Source organism: Gambusia affinis, linkage group LG06, assembly GCF_019740435.1.
Source record: "Gambusia affinis linkage group LG06, SWU_Gaff_1.0, whole genome shotgun sequence".
Lineage (NCBI taxonomy): Eukaryota > Metazoa > Chordata > Actinopteri > Cyprinodontiformes > Poeciliidae > Gambusia > Gambusia affinis.
Window position 1 is genome coordinate 7532639 of NC_057873.1, and position 12584 is coordinate 7545222.

A 12584-nucleotide genomic window follows, 5' to 3' on the forward strand; every position below is an offset into this window, starting at 1 on the left:
AAAATGCAGCACAGTAACATTTCGCCAAAGTTTTATCTACAAGGTATTAGTTGAGGAAATCATTAATATAAAAGTTGTGCTAGTATTTCAGTTCAAACAAAAATGAATGTGTGTCAACACCAAAACAATTGTTTTATGTCTGATTTCATGAGAGGTACGATAAGGAGATATTCAAACCTGATGTGGAATTATATTAAAGGGAATTGCACACAGCATGTCAAAGAAAACATTATATTTATGATTTACACTTATTTACAATAAATGACTGCAGTGTTTTCTAATTCAAGCATCTAATCCAGTTTTACAGCAAATATTATAGACTTAGATTTAGTTTACTGCTTTAATTCGAGTCATATGGATAGAAGAAATAAAGAAATTATACCCGTTCCTATGCAAAAAAAGGAACAAAGAGAATGTATGGATCCAATATACACAAATATTGCCCGAGTCATCCAGTTCATGTTTTATATAATGATACTGTATTATAATATAAAACGTAAACAAGAAGACATTTAACTCGAACAGAAGAAACATTTCAAAGAGAAAACATATTTACTCCCACCCCCCATTCATATATAAATGTGTTGTCGCCGGTGTAATTTGAGATTTAGTCAGCTGTGTTATGTATATGTAACACTGATGTCATTCATAATATCATCACCATATCAAAATTGTTACTTTTTGCATAATTTTAATTAATAATAGGTATTTATACTTTTCAATTATAAAGAAAATTATATTTAGTAATTCTATTAAGGAATTGGTGCTGATTTTAATGAGAATGATTTGGTACTAAAGATGAATTAGTTACTGGTGCGGTGGAGTGAAATACCTGGCGTAGTTAAAGAGGCGGCTGTCCCACAGAGTGTGTTCCCCTCTCGGCGGTGAGTGGAAGAAGCAGGAGTCGGACCCGTCAAAGGCATTAAGGCCATCCTCCGTGTTCTTGGATGCATGACTGTGGACAACATCCAGCAGCACCACAATGCCCATTGAATGAGCAACATCAATCATCTCTTTCAGCTCATCTGGGGTACCATAGCGACTACGAGGAAAAAAGACAGACACAGATTGAATAAATTAAAATATTTAAACTAGGAATTAATTTTTTAAATAGAGCTGACCTAAACTCCATCAAATCACTAGTCAGTCAATGTCTAAAGGAGGAACATAAGACACATCACAACCATTATTTCCTGTATTACAGATCAGTGGATTAAAATGGAGATTTACAGCACTTTATGCTAATTTGAATGAGTTTGAGTGATTTTAGTAAAAATAGACAAAAATAAAAAATCCCTCTACATTTGCAAAGCTTTAGAGACATACTTCAAAAAGGTAGTACTAACACAGTGGTTGGAGTACTAATGTGATACTGAACGTTGTATGTTGCAGAAAACTTTGAGTGCTATGAATGGAAGTGTAGCTATACTAGTAAAAACAAAAAAGCAACAAAAGAGTCATCTGCAAACATTCAGGCCTACCTAAACATAGTACACATCTACGAAATGTTTTCAAATACATTTACATAATCTTCTGTGATGATTTCTGCTTAAACTAGAAACACATTATACACACTCTTTGCATGAACCTGAAAGATAGATCTATAGCCTTCTCTCTGTCCTCCCAGACATAAGAGTGAACAGGCAAATTCACCCCTTATCTTAGTACACAAATTCCAAGGTTTTAAATTTGACTATCAGGCCATCAAAGGGTGAAAATGCAATATATACACTACTGATTGATGCAGTATAAACAGAAGGAATAAGCATATCTGAAAGACGATAAAGACTCTGGTCTGTCTTTATCTATGAATCCCCCCACTCTATGGATTAACAGCAAACGTGTTTACAGAGAGATTATTGATGGTGCCAGACTGCCTAACCTTGATTTGAGGTGACTGTGCTGAAGCAGCTCACTCAGTTTACAACAGAGTGCAGTTGTAGATACTACATGGAGTGGATAAAACTATAAATAGGGAAACTCTGCGACAAATACGCCTTTGAGTTCTAATCCCTCATAGTTCACTCCCAGCTGATTTGTTAACACCTGTGGTTACTGAAGCAAGTCATGAATCTCTATACTGGAAGCTGAACAAATGTGGCTCAGAGGATTCATCTCACTGTATTTATTTATTTTATTTACTTTATTTCAGTTTTTGGTCAGCACATGACAGGGGAGTGTGGTTCAGCATGGTAATTTCTGAATTAATGCACAAATACTCTCTGCAGAAGGATATGAAATGTGCATATGGATGAGCTTCTGCTCTATCCATGATCATATAATCCCATTTCCAAACAATAACCCAATACATATTACATTTATTGCTGTTTAAACAATGCAGACAATACAAAACAAGACTTGAAACAATACCGTTTAAAAACATTTATTAAAATGAAACTGTACCTGGAAGCGGCAAAGAAACTTGTAATCTGATATCCAAAACTTGCATAGTAAGCATGTTCCATGATCGCCATCAACTGAATGCAATTGTAACCTGAATGAAGAAAAAATTGAGATAAAAAAACATTAATAACTTTTTCGAATTTGCATTGCCTTGAACAAGTATTCATTCCACTTGAACATTTTTCACATTTTCTGAACTTACAAAGACAATATAAAGATAATTTACCAAGACTTTATGTCACCAATTAACAGCATCATTCACAGTTGTAAATTGAGGTCGACACATTGTTCACATGCAATATGACATGTGCAATTGAAAACCAACACTGTACAACATTATGAAACAACATAGAGTTGGCAGCATCATGCTATAGAAAGGTTTTTCTTCATAATCGACAGGGATGTTAACATAAGTTTATAGGATTAAATGCAGCTAATTACAGGAGGATTCTGCGAAAAAAATCTGACAGAATCTGTGTCTGTGAGGCTTCATATGTTTTTAGATTGGGGCGCTTTTTTATTTTATATGATCTTCAACTGTATTTTTATTTTAACAAAGTCAGAATTGTGACATGCATTTGTATTCAACCCGTCTAAGTAAAACCAAGTAGCAAACAATAATTTGATCAAGGTCAAAAACATGATAACTACCACAATAATTTCGTCCATTTTAAATGTAATAAAGTCAATAATGTAATAACTTATCACCGTAACTTGTTTTGGCTGTCTGACACTAACTTAATAACAGTTCAATAAACAAAAATCTAATTACTGCAGCTAATAATGGTCTCATATAAGCAGCACTGTAAATAGTTCCAAATCTAATTGGATGGACATTGTGAGGATACGTATCTCTAAGCCTAGCCACCAATTCTCAATAAGTTACAGGTCTGGACTTTGACTAGGCCATTTCAAAAGTCCTCTAATTTCATGTTTAGAGTAGTTGTACTGTTGGAAAGAATCCATCAGAGGTGTGATTTTCTTTGCCTTCAGATGTCTGAGAAAAATCATCTTTGCTCGATAAAAATCTTAGCAAAGCCGCCACATTCAGAGGATGTAACAGATTTTTTCGTCAGTTCCACTCCTGAGTCCTTCTCAGAGTGCACATGCTAATATTGATTTCATTAACAATGTGCAGACGCATCAGTATCTCTCCATGTCTTAGACTAAGCATGATGTAAAACTTGACTATTTCATGTAAATTAGCTGTTGTACTAACCTTCATTAGGTATGCACTAAAAGCACACTACCGCCACCATCTGGAGGACATTGTTATGTTTATACAATAGAATTATCACGTTTATACATTACATTATGTGTGCACAATATATTATCAAGTTTGTACAGCGTAATTATGTCATAACAGGACAGTGTTCAAAAATACTGTCCATCACTAAGCAAAAGGTGATGATTTTTATTTTTTCCCTTCCTACATGTGACAACCAAATGGCAATGAGTTCCTGATGCAAACAGAGTTTTCCATCTGATACAGCCAGTTCTAGCTTCATTAGATGTTCCCACACAGGTTTGTTAAGTATTTTTTTTCCTCATAGACATTTTGGATCTTTAAACCAATACTGTTATATTTCTGGTTTTGAAACAGAGGTGAGCTTGTTTCATCAGTAACAGCGCAAAATCTCTGCATCTCCATTTTTAAAGGATGATATGATGGTGCTTTCTGCTTTACACAACTTCCCCTCAAGCAGATCAGAGAAAGTTTGAAATCGGGTCAAACTCAGTTCATGCTGCAGAGGCTGTCTGAGTTCATGATTTGGTGATTATATTTCAACGTTTTTGTTTTGAAGCAGCCATGCTTCAAAGTTATGCTATATTATTAAAATGCATACATAAGTTCCAACTTTAAATGTGAAATATTGACATCAATTAGCACTTTAAATTGTTATTTCATCAAAGCTCTGCCTGAATTCATAAGTATTTCATCTATCAGTACTGCCTCAATAAAGCATCTCTCCAACATGATGTTCCTACAAACTTGTTTCTGGTTGCTACATAAAGAAATATGGCGAAAAAGAAATCACTGGGATTTGAATAATTTTGCAAAGCACTGTATGCAAATCTGGATCCAGATGGGATTGTGGGTAAAACTACTAAATTGTGTGTAGTGATAAAATAAGAGTTGAATACGTTTGGACAGAAAGGAACTGTTGCTTAATATCATGGTGCTTTTTTGTTACTAAGAGCATTACATCATTTCTATTTGGACGGTTCAAGATGGTGGGGGGTCTTGTCCTGTCAGCGCCTCCTTTCATATGATTCATTTAACAGGCGCCCGCTGCTTGAATTGTTCCTAAAACAAGCATGCAATAAATTGGCCATGCAGCAAAAGGAAAGAACTGCAAAGCTAGTATGAAAATGTCTTGAGTACTGAATGACAGTTTCCGTTTTGTTCGGATGCACTTAGCTGCAATAATTTAGCACAGGAGGCATCTGAAACCTATTGTTTCTTTTCCTTCTTCAAACCCTGATTCTATGTGACTTGTGCCAGTCGAAGTGTACTAATGAGCTCCAGGCATTTTCTCTTTGACACTAGCTCTAGCACCTTTGTACAAGCTCAGGTAAAAGGGAAACACCGACTATTAGAGTTAGGAGGTCATGTACGACATTTCAAAAAGACCTAGAAAAACTGTCTATGAATAAGAGAACAACAGACTTCTAAAGTGCCGCTGAGCACTCCAGTGGGAGGCCCCAAGGTTTTTCATTGTTGTCTGGAGCACATTTATTTATATATATCTTTTCAGGCAAAGGGAGAAAGAGATAAAACTTTACCTCTGAAGGAGTGTGACAAAGCACTGGGGTGAGAGGAAGTTTCTCTTTTTTATATTTATATATGTACACTCTCCTCAGTCAAGAAAATGAAATGGCAGGCAGAGTCAGCCATCACTGGAGACGATGAAATTTAGCCTCCTAGTGAATCCTATTGTGCAAAATCCCTGAGCTGTTGCAGGTGGATTCTTTGACAGCATTTAATCTGGCAGTTTCTTTACCCGCTAAACAAGATGACACAAGCAGGAAAACAGCATTTATCATAAGTCTCCTGGTGTGCTGCACCAGGCATATTGGCGCCTTTTAATAAAGCGACGGCAAGAAGGCGTGCGCTTACATACAAAATAATGCAAAATGATACCAATGGTGAATTTAACTATTTATATTTAAAGTTTGGTTTAGATAAATGCACTTATTGGTTGTTTAAGAAGGTGCAAGACCCAACATATAAAAAAGTACAGCTAAACTACAGTTTAAAAAGAATTTAGATTTGATAAATGTCATAATAATGAGCAATAGATTTTTAGTTTTACTTTCCACAAAGTTTTTCCACATATTTTCTGAAACGGTATGGACTTGAGACGAACATTTCAGATACTTTTCCATAAGCTTATCACAATAGTTTGCGGATAATTGGATCCGTTATACCAGACAGAATTATTTGGCTGATAGTTTGAGTTATTGCTTCAATATTTCCACAAAACACCATTTGGTCACTATGCCATCAATGTTGAGAAGTTAACCAGTCACTCATGCAGCCAAATATCCACACAACATGATGCTGCCACCACCATACTTCACAGCTGGAAAGCTGCTGTCAAGACTTGATTTATATTGTTAATGCTGGTGAAGCAATGGCTTCTTCCTTGCTGAATGACCTTTTAGTTCATGTTTACAATACATGTTTCACTGCAAATAATGAAGCTCCTTTACCAGCTTCAGCTAGCATCTTTACAGGTATGTACACCTGTCGCGCAAAACAATAAATCAATTAATCGCACAATAAATTAAAACTATCAACCTCATTTTAATTATCAGCTTTATCATTTCTTCCGGCCTTTTTCTCTTTCTGTTAATGACACTAAATGAAAAAAGGCTCAACACCACTGCTCTCCACTGACCCTCCCTTCCTCATATCCTTACTGTAATGGCCAGCACACACGACACATCTTAGAGTTGTTGGCTGATTGTCGGCCCATTTTCAAAACCTGAGATCACACATTAGCCGACAGAAATCCTAGGTATAACGGTTTGATTGGGTTCGATCCTGCCGTGTGGTGTCCAACAATGGTCACAAAATAATGGTTACAAGTCCAGTTAACTAATTTTAAAACCAGGCATTAATCAATGCTTGCTTTACTACAATCTACTTGCAACGCATGTGGCTCTAGTGTCAGCAAGTCCTGACTGAATGTTTATCAACTGCGGTAGCAACTTCGGTCCAACTCCTTCCCTTGTCATTTCTATATGCTTTGCATGAATTGTTGAATATACATTAATGTTAATTAATTAATTAATGTTGTTTCCACATATCATCTCCAATGTCTGCTGGACTTTGGGTTGGCTGTGTCAGCTGTTTGGGATTCCCCTCCGTAATTTCCCTTCAGAAAGCACAGAAGGCAATCCGCGCTTTCTGATTGGCTACCTGTCACATTCAACAAGCTACGTTAACACTCCCAGTTGGAAAAAATCCCTGATTTAGATCGGAGCAGCCACAACAATCTACCGTAACACACCACACACTACAGGATGATCGGTTACGGAATCACAAGCGACAATCTTAGAAGGCCCAACATTCTAAGATTGTCGTAGGGGAAAATTGTGGCAAAAAATTGTGTAGTGTGAACTATTGCATCAGGTAGTCGGATGTGCCCATCTTCTCTGTTTAAATCTAATGATTACTGAAGGGCAATATGGTAAACAGACTTCATAATCTGCACTCTTTTGGTTGAATGCAGTATTTATTTCCACTTTGGCTTTATGTAGTTTAGTTTTTATTCAAGTGCATTTCTTGTTACTGGAGACTAAGAATCCATTTTATTTTTGTTTTTGGTTGTTTTGTTTATTTTATTTATCAGTTCCAGTGTTAAGTGTTCTTTTGAAAATAAATTGCATCTATTTTTGCCAGGAAATCGCATGCATCATAACGTCATTTCCATTAGATCAGTGTACAAAGGTCTTCAAATAATATTATTGTTTATCGCAAAAATCTTTGAGGCAATTAATTGCTCAGCAAAATTTGTTATCGTGACAGGCCTACGAGGTATGTCCTTTAAATCATCAGTTTTGCTCTGACTTGAGATTGGAAGGCCTCTTTACAAAACACTGCCCAATGGCCAGAGATCCCTCTGGGTCGTGTCAGTACACAGGATGCTTAGGTGACTTTTTGCACAGGGAATGTGACAGGTCTGCCACAGAGAAATACTGCTCCTGGAGGAACAGTGGCACTCACTGCAGTAAAGCTTGTCTGCTATGTTATGGGCCAGTGCTGATAGAAATACCTTCAGCTATGTGAATAAAAAGGACAAACAAGAAAAAGTGGGAATTTCTTTGTTTTCTTGGCAGATTGTTGGGTCCAAATTGTGCATGGGAAGGGAGGTATACAACCACTGTTTTACATTCACCTCATCTCTGGCTGGACAATGTGTGATGCTTTTTAGCTCAATTTAAGATCAGTCTGAGCCACATGAAGACAACAAAATAAATAAGAGACCTAAGAAGGAAAATAATCCCACTGTCTTACCTAAATCTTTTATTCGAGGAAGCACATTGTGTGTGAAGTTTTGGTACGAGGCAATCTTCGGCTCTGGGGACCCGATGCCAACATGGGCTTCGTAAATTCTCAGGCTCTTGGGTTTCTTTGGGCGAGGATGGATGTGCTACAAATGCCAAAAACAATATGATATACGATGAAGATAACAGAGCACAGTTTCAGAGTAAAAAAAAATAAATACAATAAATGAAAATGATATGTACATCTTTGCTTAAACATTTTGCAAGGAATGAATCACTTTACAAATGCCTTCCAAAAATATTCACAACGTTTGAATAACGTCAAACTTTCTCATGTCACAGCCACAAACCTCCTTGAAAGTATTGACTTTTTATGTCAAAGACCAATACAAAGTAGTGCTCAATTCTAAAATGAAGGTAAAAATTATATCTCAATCTTCACAAATAAAATAAATTTTAAAAAAGCATGTTGTGCATATGTATTTAGTACCGGTACACTTTACTCTCATACCCGAAATAAAATTGCACAACACAAACTGCTTTCACAAGTCACCTAATTAGCCATTTGATTAGTAAATTGATAAATTAAGTTGATCTGTGTATAGGTGAACCACATCTGTTCTTCAAGGCTTTAGATGCTTAGCAAAGATATAGTATCATGTAGACCAAGAAATGAAGCACACAGGTTAGGGAAATAGCTATGGGGAGGATTAGAGCATGAATTGATTGAATAACCACACATTCCTGTCCAATTGTGGAAGAGCTGCAGAGACGAACAGCTCAGGTGGAGAAATCTGTTAACAAGATAATTCTTGGTTGTGCACACAAGTCAGGGCTTAATGAAAGAAAGCAATTATTGAAAGAAAGTCTCATTTGACATTTACCACAACACATAAGGGACACAAGAAATGTGAAAAAAGTGTTTTGATCAGACAAGAGCAAAATGTCAATGTTTTTCAATGTGGGAAACAATAACAATGTACTTTACCCTGAAAAATAATTGAAGGAATGGTTTAGATCACAGCATTTTTGAGTCAGTCTTAAGTCCTAGATCAGTTTTAGAATGTGTACAAGAACTTGAAAATTTGTGTTCTTTATTGAAGGTGTTCAATCTGAGTTTCTATTTGTGTAAAACCGGTGCTAAGCACACTTTGACTAATCCACTTCCACTATATACTACTGTAATACAGCGATGTAGCATCAGTGGAGCTAAAATTTATGATTAGTGCTTTAAAGTTAGCACAACTAACTTCTTAACTAATGGTGATTACTAAAATAATAATAACCCATACAAAGCTTGTAGAGACATATATTTGCTATAGACAAATTGTCAGAAAAATTCTTCTGGTTTTCAGCTTATGCTCTACTTTGCATTGGTCTCAGCATATTAAACCCTATATTTTGAAAAATAACAATATGTATGAATACTTTTGTGAGGTGCTGTCCTAATAGTTCCCTTAGTCTGTAATAAAAAATAAAAAAAAGAGAAGTGCTTGTTTTATAGATAGACAAAATTTTCTGAGAGCTACCCACAGGGCCTTGAACCCTCTAGCTGAAGTACATGATTGAGGCACTTGTAAATAAAACAAATACAGCACCAGTGAGAGGCCCCAACTAATTAAAATGGTGCCAAATAACCAACGATAAGGAAAGCAAGGTGGACGCTAATAGCCTCTTAGTATTTTTCCCTTGTTCACTCTTGAGCTGAGAACATCAAGTAGTACTGAGAAACATTGAGACACTCTGAAAAATCAGTTTTTATCTATAAACTATTTAAGAATAAAGCAACAGCCTCCCATAAAAAATGTAAAGTTCATTTAAAATGAAGGAGCATGTTATTCAATGCAAGAGAAACGCATCACAATCTAGTTTCAGATGCACAAATTCAAAATTATGTATTTTGATGTGGCACCAAATTATCAAAGCCACAATGAGGCTTTTAACAATTAATTGGAAAAACAACAACAAATTAATTATTAAAGATTAGCTTTTAATGGCCACAAACAGTTACTCTTCTGGAAGGAGACACTTTAGACACTCCTAATAAAAGTTTAAGAACAGGGAACAAAGTTACAAGTTTTAGAATTTCAACCTGCTGGCACACAACAACGTTGAAAGTTGAGCATAAAAAGACAAAAAGAAGAAACCAGGAAAGAAGTAAAAAGATGTAGAATAATCGAATTATTAAAGATGACATGTAACATGAGACTTACGATAGAGCTGCCCCCAAAGAAAAACCTAAACCAGATGTAAAGTGTAAAAAAAGGCTAAGGAGAAAGCAGCCCTATTGCTGAAATTGTTGATGCAAGTGTTAAGGGAATCAACTACTTTAGTAAACCTCCTTCGCTATATATACCTGAATGTTTTTATCTAGATTAAAATGATGAAAACATGCTATATGGTCTATAACAAGTTTGTTACTTCACTCGAAGAGATCCTTCACCCCAGTAGTCACAATACAGCCAAAGGTTCCAAGGTAAGATGGATTCCTATTACTTCCTTCTTCACATAGCCAACATACCAAACTGTGGTTTGATATCATCCTCATGCTGTGAAGTTTCTTTGTTCCATTGAAGGAAAAAGTATCCTGACTATGATGGAACTTTTTCTTTGTCATACCAGTGACGTTCGGAGCCATCATTACCATCCAGATCAAACTTTTTTTTTTCAAAGAAAAACTGTCTTCTTTCTTTCAATGTCCAGTGTATGGTGGTCCCTTGCAAAGTGTAAATGAATACGTTGTGGACAGGGAGAAGACGTGACCGTTTTTGTTCTTCAAGTTCTTCTTTCACAGATGCCATATTGTAGTTAATGGGCTCCAGTCAGCATGCAAGGACCTTAATTTGGGCTAAGGATCTGGCTGTGTCTTAACCGACAGCCCGTCAGATCCTTCAGTTCAGTGAAAGTGAAATTTCTTTGGTCTATCCCATAACTTTCTCATCCAACCTTCATCAAATTTCTTTTAAGAAATTTGAAGTGACTGTCTTTCGGTGTCCGACCTCTGCATTGACGGCAAGTTGCAAGAGGCCTTGCTTGTGAAGCTCTTTAATGCAGCCATGTTCAAAGACAGAAAGTAGTTTTGCCTTTACCCTCGGGGGGTGAGGAGTGTGAGTGTCTGACAGAAAATGACACGAAAGCTAGACTTACTAACAGATTTTGACATTTTACAATTATGGTTTTAAACTTCATTTTGCCATTCAGAGGTGGATTTGCTGGTCTACTGTAGATCACTTTGAAACTCCTTGAAACTCCCATAGTTGCCATGTCGTTCTCACTGTTGAGGCATGAATAATAAATGCAAGTGGATTTTGTAGCAGTGGGCAGATTTTTCTTTTGTCTCGTCCTGGAAAGATTATTGACATGCTCTTTAGTAATTTTGGTAGGCTGGTTACTCTTGAGACGGTTTACCACTTTTCAGTATTTATTTATCGTATTTATTTTTTTGTCATCTGTGGCTAATGGCTTTCAATACAGAGTTGTTGGAGCTTTAGAAATGGCTTGGTAAAATTTCATTTCTTCTCTGTGTCTGGCCAGATACTCCATAATCTAGCCAAATCCTACACTTCAATATTTGTAGATAATGGATCTGACTGTGGTTCACTGAAGTCCAAACGCCTTAGAAACCGAATATGACATTTTTACAAGTTTGTTAAATTTTGGTAGCTCCTTGTCTGATTTTTAATTCCTTTAGATGTGTGATGTATTTGATATTATTAGAGAAAGATAAACAATACACAATAAATGGTCTAGTCACTAGTCAAATTTGGTCTGGAATATTCTGAAATATTTAATATTCAAAATATTAAAACCCAGTTTGTGATTTGAGAAACATGGTCTTTTTATTTACAAGTGAAAAAAAATGGATTCTTTGTTTCTCCCATTATATTGCCAAGGTCTTTCTCATGTCGTTCTTGTGAACCAAGTAATTTGAATCACCTCATATTGTGGATTGGATGTTTTCTTCCACTCACTAGTCATCAACATTTAAATAAAAAAAGATGCCAAATACATAGTTAGGACAAAATAAAAGTAGCAAAGTAAATAAACAATTTAACCATTCATAAAATTCTTGCTTACAACATAAGGCTGAGGGGGATCCCAGTGAACCCAGTCACAGATGACAGATTTCTCCTCCCTGGTCACATATTTTGCCCAAGGCGAGATCCTGTAGATGCGCTCACCATCCTTAGTGTGAACTACCACCTGGGGAAATAAGATAAATGAGTGTTATGTTAAAGCAAGGACACCTTGAGTGATAGAAAGTGGACACAAATACAGCCACTACAGTCAGTTAGTATATGGTTAGAGAACAAAAGCAACTTTGCATTGCCTGATGAGCTGGAATGATAATGAAAAACAATTCAAACCCAAAATGAGCCCAAGATTTGCAGGATTTAAAATTTCCAAAGTTAAACACTTAAACGCAGATAAGAAGAGAAAATCTTTGAAAGTAATCAAAGGCTTCCATCTCTGAGACTCCTGCACATATCTTCCTCTAAATGTTTGTGATTTTACAGCCTGCACTTATTTACGCCTCCCAGCCATGAAATGCTTACATCATAAAACTGAGACATTAGTCTCTTTCCATTACACAGAGAGAATGTGCAGACCGTTCAACCAATAAACTAAACATTTTTTAGAAATCTTTCATCATAAAAACACAC

General features: G+C 36.1%; 1 protein-coding gene across 1 annotated transcript in view; it reads right to left on the minus strand.

The window, feature by feature from the left end:
• The window catches only part of gbe1b (glucan (1,4-alpha-), branching enzyme 1b), a 112613-nt gene that overhangs the window by 80590 nt on the left and 19439 nt on the right, over positions 1-12584 (minus strand). The window contains exons 4-7 of the mRNA XM_044119717.1: positions 11998-12123; positions 7931-8066; positions 2404-2494; positions 833-1042 (exon numbers count right to left, since the gene is read on the minus strand). Coding sequence (XP_043975652.1) covers positions 833-1042; positions 2404-2494; positions 7931-8066; positions 11998-12123 — 563 coding nt within the window. The remainder of the gene's footprint in view (positions 1-832; positions 1043-2403; positions 2495-7930; positions 8067-11997; positions 12124-12584) is intronic.